Source organism: Miniopterus natalensis, chromosome 8 (assembly GCF_054644295.1).
Source record: "Miniopterus natalensis isolate mMinNat1 chromosome 8, mMinNat1.hap1, whole genome shotgun sequence".
Classification (NCBI taxonomy): domain Eukaryota; kingdom Metazoa; phylum Chordata; class Mammalia; order Chiroptera; family Miniopteridae; genus Miniopterus; species Miniopterus natalensis.
This window is the reverse complement of record NC_142088.1, coordinates 1,723,543-1,743,079: the sequence shown is the minus strand read 5'-3', so window position 1 is coordinate 1,743,079 and position 19,537 is coordinate 1,723,543. Positions and strand designations below refer to the sequence as shown.

The 19,537-nt window shown below is 53.6% G+C and overlaps 1 protein-coding gene across 5 annotated transcripts in view; it reads left to right on the top strand.

Annotated features, from left to right (window-relative positions):
* LRRFIP1 (LRR binding FLII interacting protein 1) overlaps window positions 1-17,035 on the top strand; it is a 94,487-nt gene extending 77,452 nt beyond the window's left edge. For 2 of the 5 annotated variants that reach the window (XM_087819488.1, XM_087819489.1), the window contains exons 6-12: window positions 73-165; window positions 4,124-4,265; window positions 11,604-11,653; window positions 13,279-13,396; window positions 14,043-14,122; window positions 15,217-15,321; window positions 16,223-17,035. In XM_087819488.1, the coding sequence (XP_087675614.1) occupies window positions 73-165; window positions 4,124-4,265; window positions 11,604-11,653; window positions 13,279-13,396; window positions 14,043-14,122; window positions 15,217-15,321; window positions 16,223-16,333 (699 nt within the window). In that variant the 3' untranslated portion in view covers window positions 16,334-17,035. Of the gene's footprint in view, window positions 1-72; window positions 166-1,122; window positions 1,216-3,357; window positions 3,451-4,123; window positions 4,266-6,480; window positions 9,271-11,603; window positions 11,654-13,278; window positions 13,397-14,042; window positions 14,123-15,216; window positions 15,322-16,222 lie in introns of those variants that run through there. The other 3 variants (XM_087819486.1, XM_087819485.1, XM_087819487.1) reach the window with 2 other exon arrangements.
* The last annotated feature ends 2,502 nt before the right edge of the window (window positions 17,036-19,537 follow it).

Here is a 19,537-nt window from a genome sequence, read left to right as displayed (position 1 = left end):
TGGGAGCGTGACCTTGAACAGTGGGAAAACACTATCCCCCCACCTGATGCCCTGCTCCCTGTTGGTCCACAGGAATTTGAGCGGGAGAAGCACGCACACAGCCTGCTGCAGTTCCAGTTCGCGGAGGTGAAAGCCGCCCTGCAGCAGAGGGAGGAGATGCTCCAGGTGGGTAGCTGCTCCCCAGAGGGAGGAGGTGCTCCAGGGGGGTAGCCGCTCCCCAGAGGGAGGAGGTGAGGAGGTGCTCCAGGTGGGTAGCTGCCCCTCATTCCTCCTTTTCTTTTGTGACTCAGGAGCCTTTTGTTGGTTCATTACTAAAGCCGCGTGTTTTCTGGAAAATTAAGGGCTTGGGCTCATTCTCCGAGCCTCCCTTAAGGAGTCCTGTTCCTTTCAGTGGTGAAGATTCCCATTCTCGGGCAGTTGTGTGTTAGTTTGGGGAGGTGGGCAGATGGAATAATGTCTGCATCCTAATCCTGGGACCTGTGAAAATAGCACCTTCCACTGCAGAGGGGACCTCGTGATGGGAGTTATCCTAGGGTTTCCGGGGAGGCCTGGTCTGTTACGGGGCCCTTACAGGGGGGAGGCGGGAAAGTCAAAGGCAGAAGTCGGGGATGTGACAGTGGAAGCAGATGTCAGAGCGACATGAGGAGGGGCCCTGAGCCAAGGAATTAGCGCCTCTGAAAGCTAAAAGGAGGGGGGGAATGGATTCTCCCCTGGAGCCTCCTGGAAAGATCCCAGCCTGGCCCACCCCTGCTCTCAGCCGGGGAGACTCATTTGGGCTCTGAGCTGCAGCCCGGTTCCAATACATTTGAAGCCACTGAGTGGTTACAGCTACTTTGTTACAGTGGCCACAGGAACCATCCAGGGTTGATGTTCACCTTTTTAACTTGGTCAGAACTTCAGTGCCTCATTCCGAACCCCCCCCACGGGTTTCTTCCTGCACTTTGGGACACTGGGAGCAGGGCCCGGGGAAGGTGTGGCCTCCGAGAGTGAGCTGGGATCAGTGGGAAGGGGCTTCGCCTCCCTGTGCCCGGCTGCGGGACACCCTCCTCTCCGCAGGTCTGCGCTGGGCTCTCTTCCTGTCTAACCTTATCTGCTCTCTTCTTATCTGTTCCTGTCCCTCAGGAAATCCGACAGTTGCAGCAGAAGCAGGCGAGTTATATCAGGGAGATTTCTGACCTTCAGGAAACGATAGAGTGGAAAGACAAAAAGATAGGGGTAGGCTCTCCGGTCTTTGAAAATCTGTTCCAACGGGCCGTGTGCCTGGCCAGCGTGTTGTTGCGGGATCCTTGGTGTGCGCGTGGAGGGGTACGCATGCAGCCCCGTGGGACGCAAGCTCAGTCATGCGGCGAAAACTCGAGCTCACCCCAATTGATAGTAGCCCCAAACTGGAAACGGGCTTCCGCGTGGAGAGCGGCGTTGGCAGGATGAGCCGGGCTCTGCTGCCCCGAGCGGCCAGGGACTGGCAGCCTCTCCAGTCCCGAGGAGAGGGACCTCGGGCAGCTCTGATGTGCACATTTCCCTGCCCGTCCCGCCGGGGCTTTTTCTCGAGGGGTTTGAGGCAGCTGCGAGGTGGCAGGTGCTGTGCCCCACGTAGCCCCAGCTTGAAATCTCCCCAGAGGTTCTCAGACCCTCTCCCTCCCCAAGGACAGAGCAGGCAGCCACCTGCCCGTAGGTGTGATGGGGGGAGAAAGGGAACCCTCACCCTACCTGCTGTGCTTCCTGACACTGGCTCCCAGAACGTGGCGGCCCTTCAGACCACGGAGCTCTGGCCACAGTCCCCAGATGCTCGAGCGTCATCAGAGCATTTACACGTCTCCACTCATGGCTCGGCCGCATGTACTCGGCGCCTGTGCTTGTGCACGTGTGTGCATGCGTGTGTTTGTCTCTGCCCACAGTTGCTGGGAATCCAGGTAGAAAAATAGTCTAAATTGCTAAGATACAGGGTGTCCCCAAAAACCTTTACACACTTTGAATGATTATAAAGTCAGTGTTTATTAACACACAGCTCATTTTCAAAATTTAAAAGAATCTACAGACATGAATAATTTTTTTTTTTTTTGTCAACGCCTCTTTTCAAACCAATGGCTGTTCTGGCCCAGGCCCTGCTGATAGCGGGAAGCGATGGAATCGCAAATGTCAAGGACCATTTCGTTGGGTGCTTGTGCGCCCTCAATGCATCTGCTGTTGCCGGTTTTGTACCGTAAACTTTAGCTTTTATATGTCCCCATAAAAAAAAAAAAGTCTAGTGGCCCTTTAGGATGAATTTCCTTTGTTCAGAGCTTAGTCTGGCTTCACCCACTATTTCAGCTCAGTTAAACCTGAAAGGAGTGAAAACTAAGTGAGTTGTCAGCTGCTAAAGTGTGTGTGCATTTTGGGGACACCCTGTGCTTGTCACTGGGATTCCTCAGCGCTTCTTGTGCCTCTTTTTTTAATCCTCACCCAGGGGTGTTTTTTCTATTGCTTTTCAGAGAGAGTGGAAGGGAGGGAGAGACAGAGAGAGAGACAGAGACAGAGAGAGACAGAGACAGAGAGAGAGACAGAGTGACAGAGACAGAGAGATAGAGACAGAGACAGATAGAGAGACAGAGAGAGACAGAGACAGAGAGAGAGACAGAGTGACAGAGACAGAGAGAGAGAGACAGAGACAGATAGAGAGACAGAGAGAGACAGAGACAGAGAGACAGAGTGACAGAGACAGAGAGAGAGAGACAGAGACAGATAGAGAGACAGAGACAGATAGAGAGACAGAGACAGAGAGACAGAGACAGAGAAACAGAGACAGAGAGAGACAGAGACAGAGAGACAGAGACAGAGAAACAGAGACAGAGAGACAGAGAGACAGAGACAGAGAGAGAGACAGACAGACAGACAGATGGAGACATAGAGACAGAGAGAGACAGCGACAGAGACCAATTGATTGCCTCCCACATGCGCCCAACTGGGGCTGGGGATCGAGTCTGCAACTGGGGTACATGCCCTTGACTGGGAATCAAACCCAGGACCCTTCAGTCCTCAGGCCAATGCTCTAACCACTGAGCCAGCCGGCCAGGGCTTTATGCCTCATTTAAAGGGCACGTGGCCTCCCTTACATCTCTGGCGGCTGTGAAACCCAGACCATGCTGGAGCCCGAAGCAAATGCAGTCCTGTCCCCGCCCCGGCCCCTTCCCCCCGTCCTTCCATGGGTGGCGTCTCTCAGGAGCATGGCCGGCGGCCTTTCTCGGCTGTCGTGAGCTTGTTTGTGCGGCGAGCCCATGCTGCCCGGGCGACCGTGGGCGCGTCCCGGTGGAGCCGCCCGCTCACCGCGCGCCTCTCCCCCGCTCACCGCGTGCCTTTCTCTCCCGCTCACCGCACCGCTAGGCCTTAGAGAGGCAGAAGGAGTTCCTCGACTCCATCAGGAGCGAGCGCGACGACCTCAGAGAGGAAGCGGTGGCGCTGAAGGAGGAGTTAAAGGTACGAGCCAGAGAACAGTGCCGAAAGGAAATCCCGAGGCCACCGCGAGGTCGGGGACGCTCAGGAACGAGTGTGCGCGTGTGCGTGTGTGAGTGTGTGCGTGCGTGTGAGTGAGCGTGTGAGCGTGTGCGCGCCGGCCTCAGCTCCCTTTGTGTCGCTGCTTGTAGCTCTGTCGGTCTGTCAGATCCGGGGCTAGCTGACACCAGAGAGATGAGTGAAGTGAGCCCAGGGTGTGCGGCGCCTTCTGAATACATTGTAGCCGCTTCCGAATCCTCCTTGGCTACGTTTCCGCCGCTGACTCCTACGTCTTTCTTCCTTTTACTCTGTGTCTCTTTTAAAGAATGCAGCCGGGGTTTTAAAGGTCAGGGTCACTTTGCCGTGACTTGCTCCTTGCTTCTCGTGGGGCGTCACCCCCAGTGTAAAGGGCTCCTGCTGAGGGTCCCGGTCACCAGCGCATCAGGACACGGGTGGGAGCCTGCGGAGGGTCGAGCCCTCGCAGGAGCTGCCCGGTGTGTGTCCACAGAACAGTCACGAGGGTGGCACCCAGCTCTTCTTGACTCTGTAATTTTCCTCGACTTCGGGGAAATTAGCTTCTTTTTAATTATTACAAATAAAACAGAGTTTAACCAGACATCATGCAGCGAGTGTTACGATGAGCCTATTTTTGTTCCAGAAACACGGAATAATCCTAAATTCAGAAACAGCCACCAATGGGGAGACTTCAGACACTCTCAATAACGTCGGATGCCAAGGTTCTACCAAGATGACAAAAGAGGAGTTAAACACCCTCAAGGCAACGGGGGACGGGACCCTGGGTAAGTCCCGGTTCTCCCTGGGACCCTGTCACCTGTGGTCGGCACTGACTCACCTCCCTGTGTGTTAGAGCGGGCGCAGTCATCACTGGCCATTAACAGTCACGCCGCATGCCACCTGTCCTGTCTCCTCATGGGTCCTGCCGCATGGTGTGGTCACCATGGGTGTTGTCTGGCGTCGCCTCCAATCAGTGCTCACCCCCATGGCTGAGGTCACGTTTCTCTTGCTTCTCAGAGGTGCCACGTGAGACTGCAAATGCAGGGAAGGTAGTCTCCAAATTGAGTGACAGCTTTGACAGTGCTGCTTGGTTTCCTCAGATACGTGCCCGGTGTGGCTTTTAACTTACTCGGGTACAGGTTGTCCACGGTCAGATAGCAGAGGCTGGGAACCACGTTTGCAAACCACATGGCACGTCCTGTGAGACGCTCTGGGGCAAGGGGCTGCCTGTGGGAACAGGTGGAGGCTGAGGCCGTGACAGAGGACATCTCAGTTACCATTGTCAGTGTAGCACTTCAGGGGGGACAGGTGGCCCTGGCGGCCAGGGGGAGAGACAGGCAGCCCTGGTGATGAGGGAGAGGGACAGGCGGCACTCTGTGGCCAGTGTAGACAGAGGACATCCTTTACAGCGAGAGTTGGATATAGCTGTCCCTTTGTCAGAGGTAATATTTCCATTCTGCCACAGTTTTGCTTCTGAAAGACTCTAAGCCGGGATTCCAGTGGACTGTAGGAATATCTGAAAGGCCCACTGATTCATCTCTGTCGTGATATTTGGCCTGGGGCCGTGCAGCCTGAAGCTGCCCCTGTGTGTGCCTCCTGGTCCCTGGTCACCTGGTGTCTCAGCTTCACAGGGAGGCCAGAGGGAGGTCAGGCCGTGACTCGCTTCCATTTGGAGGCTTCCATCTTATTTCTCTTTATTTTGGAAATGCAGGAGCTTTGGGGCTTGTTCCCCAGGGCACCTCTCTGTCCCTGTGACTACAGAAGGAACAAAGCTCTTTTCACCATGTGCTAGTTGCTGAAAGCGGGTAATTGGTTAATGTCCCTCACGCCTTTGCTCTAGCTGGTGAGCAGCTAAGAATTGGAGCTGCTACTCTTGCTCAAACACACATTTTGCAAATCCTTGATAATCGCTGGAAACAGGCACTTAACAAGCCAGAAATACCAGTTTGGTCAGTGGTCTCTAAATGTTTTTTAATCACTTTCAGTAAAGGATTGTGGGGACTTCCCAAGGTGTATGTTTATTTTTAATTTATATGTGTATAATATTTCATTAGTATACAATGTACATTATGAAACAGGCACTCATAGAAACGTCTAAAGGGTGAAACAAAACTAATCCTAAGTGGAAGTCCCACTATTTCCCTCGTTTTCCGGGGTTGGTGCACCCCCGGCGGAGACCTCTGGGTCACCTTCAGTGACTCGGTATCTATGCTGCAGTTTCATTTGTTTGAAGAATCCAGACTATAACTTCATTCCAAAGCAGTGACACGTCTGTTAATTTGTAACTTTTTAATTGATGAGTCATTTATTATTCAGTTAAGTGGTCACCGTGCTGTGTTTGCCTCCCGCAGGGACGCCCCATCCGGTAGGGAGTGGAGCGAAGGCATTTAGGGCACAGGCCGCTTTTTCAGGAGACAGCGGTTGGGTGGAGGAGGGTGGGTTTCTTTCTACCTTGTCTGAGTTATTGCAAAAGTATCTTTCCTGACATTGATCTTGAGACTGAGTTCCTTAAGCTAAACTGAATGTTTCTTTTATAAATGATTGGAAAGCAGCCTTCAGGGCTGCGTGATCCGCAGTGTAGTTTGACGGCTGACAGTGTGAGCTGTCGGATGTGCACTGGGGAGCGAGCGTGGGGAACACCAGCCTGAAGTCCCTCTTAAACCCCATCATTTTGGGCTGTTCGGCTGCCTGATCCAGAGCTCTCTCTTGTTGTTAAGACTTAACTTCACCTTTGACAACCAGCTCACACACGATGGCACCCGCAGCCACTCACCCTGGTGATGGCCGTGGCCGTGGCTGTTGGCAGATGTGGTGGCTGCTTCATGGCACGAAGCTGGCAGAGCTTCCAGTCCGGGTGGCTCTGTGCTGACATTCTCTCTCTCTCTCTCTCTCTCTCTCTAGTAGTGGGGCCGGGTGGGGATGAGAACTTGTGTTTACCTTGTTGGGTCTACTAAGTGGTCACATCATGGGGTCCCTTCAATTTTCTCAATGGTCTTTTAGGAAAAGCCACTGCAGTGAAGGTGAAAAATGAAATTGTGGAAAATGTGGGGAAAAGAGAAATCTTGCAGAATACTGAGGAAAAACAGCACAGAGAGGGCCCCGTGGAGAAGTGCGTGGACGCGGAGGCCTTGCATCCTGCTGACAGTGCCGAGGACCCGAAACCCTCTGAAGACAGAGCCCCCTCCCCAGGAACGTTAGCTGCCAGTGAGGCGCAGGTTCAAAGCCCAGTTCTCGAGAGCATGTCCTACCTTGAGCACACAGAGCAGGTGGAGTCTGGCGAGGTCACAGGTGCCCCAGATGCTAGGACCGGGGCTCCCCTTGAGCCGTCTGAATGTCCCTGTGAGCCGGGTGGCGGGATCCTGGGTCCTGTGACTGGGCAGGGCAGCCAGAATGCCGTGGACACCGACAGCCAATGTGACGAAGCTGTGGAAAAACAGGAACCGGGAGAGCAAGACTCCAAGACTAATTCGGGAGGGGTTAGCACAAAACCGCATCAGGAATCTGCTCCTGTGCAAACCGCTGGAGTTGAAGAGGTGGGCAGCTCCCAGGGCACGGAGGAGGCAGGGCTCACTGGACTGGGGGAGCACGTGGGCGCAGCGGCCTCAGGTCCTCCGAGGTGTAGCAATGACACAGGGAGCCATGGTGACAGAGGTGCAATAGACGTCCCCAAAGAGCTGGATCCAAGTGCAGGGCGTGGTCTAGAGAAGGAGCTCACCGACCAGGATGTTGCTGAGCCCGGGGAGGTGCCCCTGGTTCAGGGCACAGGAGTCGGGGGGGAGGTCAGCGACCAAGAGGACGAGGGGAGGGGGTGCGGGAACGAGAACCTGGCCCAGATGGAAGACCTGCCCAGTCCCACCCACCCCGCAGCCAGCGCCCAGGAAGCAGCGGGCGCAGGAAGGGCAGGTGCCAAGAGCGGACCCCTCGGTGGGAAAGAACCCAGTGGGGAGAAGAGCAGCCAGCCGGCAGAGGGTCTGGATTCGTCTCCGAAGAAGACAAAAAACAAGAAAAGGAAAAACAAAAGGAAAAAGTCACCTGGAGAAACCCCAAAGGGTGTTAGGGAGGAGCTGGCGCCCCAGAGCCCAGGGCTCAGCGGAGTTACGGAAGAAGAGCAGGTGGAACCCGCCGAGGAAAACCCAGGCGCGGGGGCGCACCGTGAGGCCACGGGGACCCCAGAACAGGACGCAGCGGCAGGCGGCAGCGGGCACCCCGGCTGGCCTGGGGGTCCCGAAGTGGGGTTGGACGGAAAGCTTAGCCAGGAAGACGGCCACGTAAACGCCGGGGCCGGAGGGGCTGAGGATGGACCGGTCCCCTTGGACGGTGCTGCCACCCAGGCCTCAGGCTCCAGTGCCAGGGGCTCAGAGGAAGGGGCTCTGGAGGCCGACGCTGAGGGAGCCGCCGCCCCCAGCCGCCCTCCGGAGAAGGAGGGCACCCTGCTCGGAAATGCAAGTCCCTCCGAGGACACGAACGCCACCTCCCGCGCAGAGGGCGTGAGGTCAGAACACACACGGCAGGGAGGCAGGGAGGGCTTGGAGAGCATTAGTCTAGAAGACGACGACTTGGCACCAGCAGGAGAGGTGGAGGACATCCATCCAGAGAGCAGAGAGGAGGCGAGGGGTAGAAGCGGGGACAAAAGCAAAGAAGACTGCAGCCTGTCGTAGGCCGAGGCCGTCTGGTCGGGCGGGGTCAGAGGGGCCCGATGGCACTGCTAGTCCAAGCGGCAGGCTCCTGTCCATTCCCTCCGCTGTGAGACCCGGGAGATGTCCTAGATGGAGACAGACGCACATGTGACAATCAGCCAACACTTTATCTGCTACTCTAAGTTATAGACTGTTACTTGTAGATTTATATTTTGTTATCACCCAGATTAGAAAGATACATTTGTTACCAGTATAAGTTCTAGCCAAGAGCATTCCAGTAGTATCAAACAATAGTGTATACACTGTTTATACTTCTGCTTGAAATAAAAATAAACACAGTTCATGCCTGCCTTAGGCCCATATGAATGTGGATATTCTTGACCAGGTAGATCAGCATTTATTTAAAATGACCACATAGCATTCTGAGGCTTCCACATCATAAGTAAACTCATTTGTCTCATTCAAATATATGTGCTTTCATGTTTCCTTCTGATATGTACATGATAACCTGCACGGTATTTTATTTAAAAAGGAGATAAATGGCCAAACAGCAAGTAGGTCACCGAGTGATATGATTCGCACCTTAGGACAGTAGCTCATCATTTTAGGGATCAAGTACTGGGAGCCTTTACATGCCTTTACCTCATATAGGATTTTATCTCAGCCAATGCTTTGGACCTCGATGTTCATACCTGAACTTATTTTATAGATTTTGACTTCACTTCATGCCAATTATGTACCAAAGTCATTTTATACAAAGATTTTTAAAAATTTTTTTCTGAAAGAGATGTATGCTGAAATTGTATTTCCTACACAGTCTTAGGGTAGGGAGGATCATTTCTAAAATTTATTATTTTAACCTTAAAATGACTTCTCTATTTGTCTAATCGTCTTTCAAAAGCGCAATAGGAAAGGGTACTGTTCTTGTGCAAACTGATGGTTAGAGTAAAAAAGGATATTTTCAGTAGCTGAACCACTCTGGGTATTTTGCTATAAATGTTTGCATCTGTTGTGTCTCCGTATAGTCTTACCGGAAAACTCTTGTTCCGATCTTCCTGAACAAAACATGTATTTCATATATAAAGAAGCATTTTTAAAAACAATTGTAAAGTTGAATTGAGAAATAACTATAAACTATTAAAATCACAGGGAATGAGCACTGTGTGTGGGTTACACTGTATGGGAGTGTATGAGTTCATCTTCCTGTTACAAGTATAATTGTGTCCCAGAAAGACCACAACCTCAATATAGTTTGAGGCAAACATGTTATAATGTAATTGAAATAAAGAATGTTTCTAGTTTTACAAGCCTGTGGTTCACTCTTTGGGCTCCTTGGGTTCTGACCGTGGCCGCCGTCTTGCGTAATTCACCTGTGAGTGGCTGGCTCCCTGTCGGGTTCCGTGAGGGACTCACGCCTAACAAACACCCTTTGTCAGTGAGGACTGAACTTCCCTCCCGGCATCTAGCCTGGGCTGGTGTCGCGCCACCTGGGCAGGACTGTGGAGACCTTCCCCGGCAGCCTTGCCCATGAGCCGTGGCTCCTCGCCCATGAGCCGTGGCTCAGAGGAGGAGCCAGTGGAGAGACATCCCCATTCCATGCGCCAGGACTTAAAGAGTGCTTGAAGAGTGTGGTGACAACGGCAGGTAAACGGTGACTTTCTGCATAAGTGTCTTGGGTGGAGGGTGAAGGGGCTGCCAGAAGCCCAGCTGAGCCCTGAGAATAGAAAGCCTGGGGCTTGCTGGGGACCCACATCCAGGGGCTGCGGAGCTGGAAGGGTTTGAACTGATGCCTCTCACCTCAGCAAAGCTGCTCTCACGCCGGACTGCACGTTGGGCAACAGCCATCTTGTCAAGGCCTCTGCGGCCACACTCGCTAAGCGTTGAGATCAGTGTTGAGATATTAAACCATGTTACCTTCTTTCCTTCCTTCCCCATCTTACCCAACAGCAGACTTACAGACGTGCTGTACTTCACGCCCCGAGCCAGCCGGCCAGCAATCTCATGTAGCCCCTCAGTCGGTTCATGAATAAACACTTTTCATCACCTCCCATGGAAGGCAGGGCGCAGGGAACAGGCAGATGGGACCCAGCTCCTGGTGGGAGTGGGCAGCTGGGAATCAGGACATGGGCACGAAAAAGGAAAGGAATATAAAATAGATAAGAAAATGGAATGTGATATTGAAGAAAATGTCTGGGTTTATAACTATAAAATTTTTTTTCAGTGTTGGGTGGGTTTATAGAGGGAAAGAATGGATCATCCATTGGAAGCTATTTGGGTATAAACTAAAGTGGGGCTCAAAGGGATCATGAAATTATCTTGTACTTGGCACTTTCAGGTTCTGTTTATTTTGTTACCATGCCTTCCAAAATAACAACTTGGGGTGTTTGGAAAAACTATGAGAGCAAGCATGGAACTTGGGTTGGAGTGTGGATATGTGACTGTTTTAAAAGAAAGCAACGCTGCATTTTATATGAATTGTTTCCATTTCACAAGGCTCATCAGAAGCTGGCCAGTGAGAATGCTGGTCCCTGGGAAACAGGACCCTCCTGCCCGGCATCCAGGCCCAGCTCTGAGGTCTGAGGTTAGGTCTAGAAAAGCAGTGGGGTGACATGATTAGGGGCGTGGCTCTGAGGCTGGCAGCGGGGCCTTTGGAAAGTTGCTTAATTGCACTGGACCTTGGGTCTTAGGTCATAATAACAGTGCCCCCTGTGGAGCTCCGTGGGTGAAAGACGCTGGTGGGAGGGCCTGGCGCATCGCTCCCTCCATCCATCATCTTTGTGCCACTAGGCTGGTGTAGAATTTGGCTCAAACCCCCACACCCTCTGAGGGTTGTGGTTTCCCCACACTGAAGAGTGCGTTCAGGGGGATGTTAGGGAGTTTCCTGGGTGTGGATGTGTATGCACCCTGATATATCCGGGTGGGAGGGAGAACAGAAACCTGATTACCCCTGCATTCTAACTCGAAAGAATAAAAGCATCTGATGGCTGGGTTAGCACATGTGTAGTCAGCAAACTGTGATCCACAAATGTAGTCAAAACTCCGGCCTGGGCGGGCCTGTGAGAGAGGCTTCTGGGGGTACCCTCTGGAGTGCGGGCTGATGAAAGTGCCGGTGACATGCCGTGGGGTGCCCAGCGTGTTGCTTGTACCCCGCTAATGTTGTTAAACCATGAAGCCTGTGAGGTCTTGTGTTGCAGTGTGGTTTGGCCCCAGAGCCCTTGCATGCTACCCCACGTAGAAGATTAGCTCGTTTGCATGCGGCCGGACGCTGCCTCTGACGGACACGCATGTGCTGGCAGGCTGACCGCCTCACCCCGCGCTGAACGCCTGCCCCGCCCTGTGTGGCCTCACGCGCCCTCATTCGCTGTGGTACGTGTGTAATACCCTCATCATCATCGTCACTAACCCGAGTGCTCATTCCCAGCGGAGCCGTCTGCTGAGAGGCGCAGCCCCGAGTCCCCTAAACCTGTGTCTTTCTGATTTCTCCAGACATTAGGTTGAGAAAGCTGGTCGACGAGCGGGAGTGCTTGCTGGAACAGGTAACTGCCTTTTCACTGCTTGACGAGCTCTTGGGTGGGGCACCTGGCGCCAGGAACCTCCCCATCCTTCCGTCTGGCTGTCAGGACCCCAAATGCATCGTGCTTGAAAATGGCGATCAAGCCAGCCCCGCTCTTGGTATTTTTATCACCTGAAGTCAGGAGGCTGACAGAGAGGTCTCAGAGCCCAAGGCCATAGGCTGAGCTGGGGAGGCTGCCCACGAACTGTTGCCTAACATTACTGTTTACACTGGGGGTAGAGAACCCTTTTTCTGCCAAGGGCCATTTGGATATTTATAACATCATTTGTGGGCCATACAAAATTATCAACTTAAAAATTAGCTATGAAAAAAGCTAATAGATATATTGAATTTCAAGTCCCACCTGTGGTTGCCTTGGCAGGGCCAGACCAAACAATTTCAGCCCATGAGCCAGACACTCCCCCCCTGGTTTACACAGAAGGCCTAGGTTAACCAGGAAGGGCCAGGGCACGACTGAGTCAGTCCAGACTCCAGTGATCCTTCGAAGTCCATTTTGTAATCTTGGGGGTCAGTGCCCCTTTCCGGCAGGTTTGCCGATCAGAGTTGTCACTGCGGTTTACCTCATCACTCTCAAGAAGTACTAAACGGTTGTCCTCTCTGGTCTTTTTCCCTGTGGGATAGTCATGCAGTCCTTCCAGTCACTCCACGGAAGCCAAATTCCTCCCGTTTCCCACTCAGGCCTAATCAGGTGACCTGCCTTACTTTTTTATTTAATCCTGAGGTTATTTTCCAGTGCTTTTCAGAGAGTGGGAGAGAGAGACTTCGATGTGAGAGAGACACATTGATTGGGTGCCTCCTGCATGCACCCTGAACGGGGCCGGGGACCGAGCCTCTAACCCAGTTACGTGCCCTTGGCCAAAATCGAACCCGGAACCCCTCAGTCCACAGGCCGATGCTCTAACCGCTGAGCCAAACCGGCCAGGGCTCTGCCTTTCTTTTTACAATTCCATTGACGATTTCCCTCAAAGTTGGGTAAACACTGAATACGACAGGGAGGGTCTCTTCCGAGTTCCGTGATCTTTTATAAGATCCCAGGATGAAGCACCGGTCGGGCAGGGACTCGGGTCCAGCCCGTCCGTGCCCGGGAGGCTCCAGGCGGCCCTCCCGGCTCCTCGGGCAGAGGGCAGAGGGTAGCAGCGCCCCGCATTGCTAACACCTACACAAACATTTCAACTACTTTATGTACAGTCTCCTGAAGTCAAGAGGAATGTCAGCCTTGGAACACCTGTCTCCAGAGCTGCGTTTTCATCCACTGTACTTCCTTCTGAGAAGAGTACTAACTGGCAGGAGTTAGTTTGTCTCATTTGTGCTGGTTCCTTTGTTAGAGGGGAGAGACTGCCCATCTCCCTGGTGGACTGTAGCCTTTTCCTGCATCTCTCTCGGGCGTAATTATATAACCACTGGCTGGCTGGCTGGCATCTGAGACACGATGCCTGAAGCGACTGAGTGACTGCGAGGCAACATCCAGTTCTGTCGGTGGGGCATTTGCTCCTTTGTACCCGTTTCCTCTGCGATGGGCTCTAGGCCCAGCTTTTTAGTCTCGTTTGGAACAGAGGAATTAACATCCTTTCTCGGTGCGTGTTTCAGATTAAGAAACTCAGAGGGCAGCTGGGAGAAAGGCAGAAGAACGGCAAGCTGGACGCGCTGCGCCCCGAGGATGGCGTCTTGGAGAACGGGACAGACATGCACGTGATGGACCTACAAAGTAAATGTCCACCCCATGCAGGAGTCACCGCCTTGCCATGCGCAATGTTAGCGTGCTTGTGGGGGAGGGGAGGGGCCGGCGTGGGGAGGGACGCCCCGGTGTTCCCCACGCCGCCCCCCGCCAGACGCCCTTGATTATAAAAGCACAGAGACGGTTCCCTGTAAGATAGAGCAGGATGGGCAGGTGGGCCGGCAGGGATGTTTCTGTGTGAGCCTAAGAAGCAGAGCAGGTGCCCCGAATCGTGCAGATGCCACCATAGGGCGTGCTGCAGGAAACCACCGTTACTGTGCTGGATCCAGCCACTTTTCGGCCTGCCGATTGTATGGGAAATTGGCAGGCATTTTCCTGTGCCAGTAAACTAACTAGAAAGGGGCTGCAGGGGCTACAGTGAGGCCCAGCCTCTCCCCGCCCCCCTCCCCCTCTTCATCTTTGCCCTCGAGCGCGCTCTCCCCCGGCACTTTTCCAGCCTAGGTGGGTGGAGAGGGCGCCCTCCTGTCTCAGCTCAGGAGGGCTGGGGGACCACAGGCCAGGACTTAACAGGTTTACAAGACGATCACGAAGTAAGGGCTTGGTTCCCAGTAACTATTGTTTTCACATTTTAAAAGCCCAAGAGCTTACCAAGTTCTCCTTCTCTTTCAACCTTTAGGGGATGCCAACAGACAGATCAGCGACCTCAAATTTAAACTTGCAAAATCTGAGCAGGAGATAACTGCACTAGAACAAAATGTACGTGCCTGTGCCAGCGATGATGGGCGCGCAGACGATGACTAATGGCGTTGTATTTGCTGGGACTTGCCCCCGGGAGGCTGAGGCAAAAAGCAACAGAGATTTTTAGAACCAAAAAAGGTCCTCACTGTGTTTCCTATAAAGAGGGAATGTAGGGAAAGAAAGGTCCTTATTGGAATTTGGGTTGTATAATTGATACCCTTTGTAAAAAAAAATTAAAAAATTAAAATTAAAATTTTTAAAAAATGGTTAGCTGTAGAAAGTAGCTTATGTGGCCAGGAGATTTTTGTTGTTTTTTAAAATTCTGTTCTTTAAAAATAATTTCTGAAACAATTTAATTAAAAACCGCTTCCTTCAGGGATGTCCCTCTCGCCTGGCCGCTTTTCTTTCCCAGCCAGGCCAGCTCTCTCTGGCCCCCAGCTGTGGGCACTCACGCATCTAGCATGCTTGGGCAAATTTGGGGTGAGCTGTGTCCTAACCCGAGGGAGCTTATCGCAGCAAGTACTCTTCCCCCCGCACTGTGTGCCTGTGGTAGAACTTTCTATAGGGACAGAATAGGGACAGCACAGAGAGTGATGAGTTTTATGAAGCAGGCCTTGATCCCGGCAGAATGAAAGCCCGAGGCAGGCCGTGGATGCCCCCAGGCCCTCCTCTCACCTGTCTGAGCTCCTTGCCTGTCCTCACCCTCCAGCCCCCCGACCCTACCCCGGGAGAGATCAGACTGGAGCAGAGGGCCTGGCGGAGCCCTTGCTTCCCAGCCCTGTTCTGCTTGGACCGGCCCGTTTTCCAGCAGAATCATCCTGTAAAGGGGAGAGATGGCAGCAGGGTGTCAATGCTCTGGGAGCCACACCTTTGCACTAGGGCCAGAGAGAAATAAGTCCCTAACAGGGGTCAGTCCCTGGTTGCTCGAAAATACGAACCAATAGTTTGCTTGGCTGGAACCTACTTAACAGTCAAAAAGGCTGGGTTGCAATTCTTTGCCTGGTGTACTCTCCCTTCTTATTAAACTATACCCTTTGATCTCAGATGTAATAAAGCAACTGAGGAAGAAAACAGGCCAGTCCATTTATGCAGCTGGTTTTCCTTCCTCTTAGGTAATAAGGTTAGAGAGTCAAGTATCACGTTATAAATCAGCTGCTGAAAATGCAGAAAAAATAGAAGATGAACTGAAGGCTGAGAAACGGAAACTGCAAAGAGAGGTAACGGCTCTGGGCTGTTTCTGAGAAAAGAGTGGGTCCCGATGTTCTAGCTGGGTGAGCAGAGAGAGGATTCACCGTGGGGGGTCGGCCACTGGGTTACCACTGTCCCATCAGGCCACACCCCTGGAGGTCTCGTGTCAGATGCTATGGGAGCTCGGCCATGGAGTTTTCAGTCTCATTTCCTACAGTTTCACTGTAATGTGTTATATGTGGGTTTATTGTTACTTATTCTGCTTGGGATGTGTTGTTTCTTGGCTCTGTGGTCTTTTCTCTCAATTTTGGAAAATTAAAAATTTTTTTTTTTATTGATTTTAGAGAGGGAGAGGGAGAGAGAGATGGAAACATTGATGAGAGAGAAACATAAATCCACTGCCTCCTACATAAGCCCCTACTGGGGACCAAGCTTGAAACCCGGGCATGTGCCCTGCCCGGGAATCAAACCCTGACCTCCTGGTTCATAGGTCGATGCTCAACCACTGAGCCACGAGCCTTTTTTAATTAAGAAATACATGGAGCCCTGGCCAGTGTGGTTCAGTGGTTAGAGCACTGGCCTGTGCACCGAAGGGTCTTGGGTTCGATTCCCAGTAAAGGGCACGTACCTGGGTTGCAGGTGGAATCCCTGGCCCCGGTCGGGGCACACGTGGAGGGCAGCCAGTCAGTGTGTCTCTCTCACATCGATTCTGTCTCTCTCTCCACCACCCCCCTTCCTCTCTCTAAAAAAAAAAAATCAATGGAAAAAGAAATATATCCTTACTTCTCGGATGAGGATTTTTAAAAAAGAAACACAGGCATTCGCACATATGTGAGTGTGGGTGTTTGGGATCTCAGTGGTCCAGGTTAAATTCTTTTCAGTAGGGCTGAAAGCCAGTGCCTTACAGCTGCCTCTCCTCCTTGTTCCCAGCTCCGCTCTGCATTGGACAAAACCGAAGAGCTGGAGGTGAGCAACGGCCACCTAGTGAAGCGTCTGGAGAAAATGAAGGCCAACAGGAGTGCGCTCCTGTCCCAGCAGTGAGCCCCTGCTCTCCTGCACGGGCCTGGCCGGGGTTGGGGGCATCCTTTCACAAGCTGTCCTCTGGTCCCATCTGGGAGCTGCTGCTTTCCCTGCTTCTGAGAGGACACCAGTGACTCGGCCAAGGGAGCCCTGATAGCCTCCATGCCTCGTCTGCAGACCAGACCTGGTGGGCGCCTCCCAGCACCTGCAGGGCATTTGATAAGCACATCGGGCCCTCTGGGGCCTGTACCCCGACGGAGCGGCAGCCTCTTCGTGCCATTTAAAAGGAGTAAAGATTAAAGTGGGACTTGCGTTTTCTTTTCCTGTGTCTTGCTGGAAATAAGGGGAAATGTTATGGTGTTGGGACTTCCTTTCAGGGTGGAATCTGAGGTTGGAGCGGGGTCGGGAGTATCTCTTAGTCTATGCTTTTCACACACACACTGTGGAACCACAAGCCATTACCAAGCGGAACTCTCGCTGGAAACAAGGGGTGGTCTAGACGTAAACGTGGCCTTAAGAAGACTTTACAGGCAACAAACAAAGCTTTTCTAAGGGGTTTTTGCCTCCGTTCAATTCTACGAGTACTTTTTCCAGGGAATTCGGCAATAGTTTCCTGAAAATGACAGCTTTTCATTTGCATTATTTAATCCTTGTATTTGGAATTGAAGTTGTTAACTTTTAAAGAATGTGCTATTAGAAAAATTAAAAAATGAAAGGTTGAAATATTTCAGCAATGTGGCTTTTTTTCTCATTGAGAAAGATTTTTAAGTATTTTATATTGTTATGTATGTTTGGGGTCATCTTTATTACTTCTTAAGCACATCATTTTTCTTTCCATGTTTAAAAAACAAACAGGCGTAATCACAGTGACTTAAGAATGGTGCACGTATAAGAATCAGCGTTCTTAGATTAGAAAGTAAACTGAGGAAGTCACAGACCAGAGTGGAGACAATGTGATATCGTCAAGGACAGAAGTAGAGAAAGTCTGGCTACTTGATGACTTTTAGTTACCCTTTGTTTATGTTGTGTTTCAAACAAGGCTGGTTAAGTAGGACAGCCTGTCGGCACATCACCAAGTATAAACCAAGGAAGACATGTGATCCCAAACTGTCATGCTGGCACGTGGAGAATGCTGGGGCAGGGAACATGAATTGGGTGTATACAGTGAGAAAAGCCTCCCAACGTAGTGTTAGAGGTCACCCAGGTCGGTCCCCAGCACTGTCTGGACCCAGCATACACAGGCTCTCGCCCTTAGGTGGGAGAGACGGGGTCTCTGTGCTGACGGCACTCTGCAGGTCAGGTCTCCTTGGTGATATTCCATGGATACAACCATCGGGTCTGCAATGCGCGGCAGTGCCCAAGACCACTGTAGCTGCACCATAGTCAATACCAGTGTTTTCACAAAGAAACCTGCTCTGCACCAATCTTGCGAAAGTTGGGACTCCCCACAGCAGTATGGTTGTATTCAGGGCTCCCCAAAAACTGTACACGCACTTTGAATGATTATAACGTCAGTGTTTATTAACACCTCATTTTCAAAATTTAAAAGGATCCACAGAGTGAATAATTTTGTCAACGCCTGCTTTCCAACTGGTAACCGTGCTGGTCCAGGCCCTGCTGACAGCAGGAAGCAGTGGAATTGCCAACATCAAGGACCATTTCCGGCGGTATCTGTGCTCCCTCCAGGCGTTGACGGTTACGAGTTTTGTACCATAAACTTCATCTTTCATGTGTCCCCATAAAAAAGGTCCAGGGCCACTTTAGGATAAATTTCCTTTGTTCAAAGCCCAGCCTGGCTTCGCCTACTATTTCAAACCAGTTAAACCTGAAAAGGAGTGAAGGTGAAGTGAGCCATGGGCTGTTACAGGCAGGGACCTTCTGGGGAAGTGTCCGAGCAGAGACTACGGCAGCGATGCCTGGTTTCCAAGGGTTCCTAAGTCTGAAGTTCTGCCTCACCAGCATGTCCTGTTCCCAGGTCTTGGCGAACACCGTGGGTCCCCGCAGGGTCCGGCCCAACAGCAGGATTCGCCCCGTCTTTTGGACAGGGGAGGAGACATAAACATGACAAGCCTGGGACCGGGCGGAGGCTGCGCGAGGAGCAGACAGGCCCGGACCGCCGCCCCCTGGGGGCCAGGGGGGCTGAGCCCAGCAGGCAGGAGGCCGCCCCCTGGGGGCCCAGGGGGGCTGAGCTCAGCAGGCAGGAGCCGGCCCTGGGGGCCAGGGGGGCTGAGCCCAGCAGGCAGGAATCCGCCCTGGGGGCCGGGGGGGCTGAGCCCAGCAGGCAGGAGGCCGCCCCCTGGGGGCCAGGGGGGCTGAGCCCAGCAGGCAGGAGGCCGCCCCCTGGGGGCCCAGGGGGGCTGAGCTCAGCAGGCAGGAGCCGGCCCTGGGGGCCAGGGGGGCTGAGCCCAGCAGGCAGGAATCCGCCCTGGGGGCCGAGGGGCTGCCACCGCGCTGCGCACGACGGGCGGGGGGCCGAGGGCACGGGGAGGGGCCTGGCCCAGCCTCCTGCGCCCCCAGCCCCCTCCGGCCGCGCCGGGCCCAGGGTCACGGGGAACAGGGACGTGCGCACCGCACCGTCTCATGCTCCCGGCTCCTTCCCCGTCTTCACACAAACCCTCCCACCCGCGACACAGGCGCAGCTCCCAGGGCATGAGGGCAGCGGCCACGCGGGGCCAGGCGGCAGGCACCCCGGCTCCCGCTTGCCCCAGGCCGGGCCCCAGGGTAAGCCCACGGCGCTCGGGAGGGTGGAGACTCACGTCCAGCGAGGCGGCCGCTAAACAGGTTCCAGTCCGCGCGGAATCATCGCGGGGAACGCGCGCGCCCGGCTCGCGCGGGAACCGGCCCTCGCGGCCGCGCCGGCTCTGCTCACCCGGTGTCTCCGTACGTCTGGCTTCTTCGTCGCCTGCACCCGCTGTCGTCTCCCTGGGGCGCTGAGCCTCTTGGCGCCTCTCAAGCTCCGCGCCCTGGGGCCGGGTCCCGCCGGCAGCTCGGGCGAGGCCTCGGGAGCCGCCCTACCCGACGCCGCCGCCGCCCCGTTCCCGCCGCGGCACCGCGCAACCGCAGGGGACGCCGACGGGTCGGGATTTGGCGCCCGCAGGCTGAGCCAATCACAGCGCCGCTCCTGCCGGCGCTGACCAATGGGAGTGCGCGGGGCCTCAGGCAGTGGGCGGGCGTCGGGCGGCCGTTTACCCAACGGGCCTCGCGGCTGCAGGCGGAGCGCGCGTG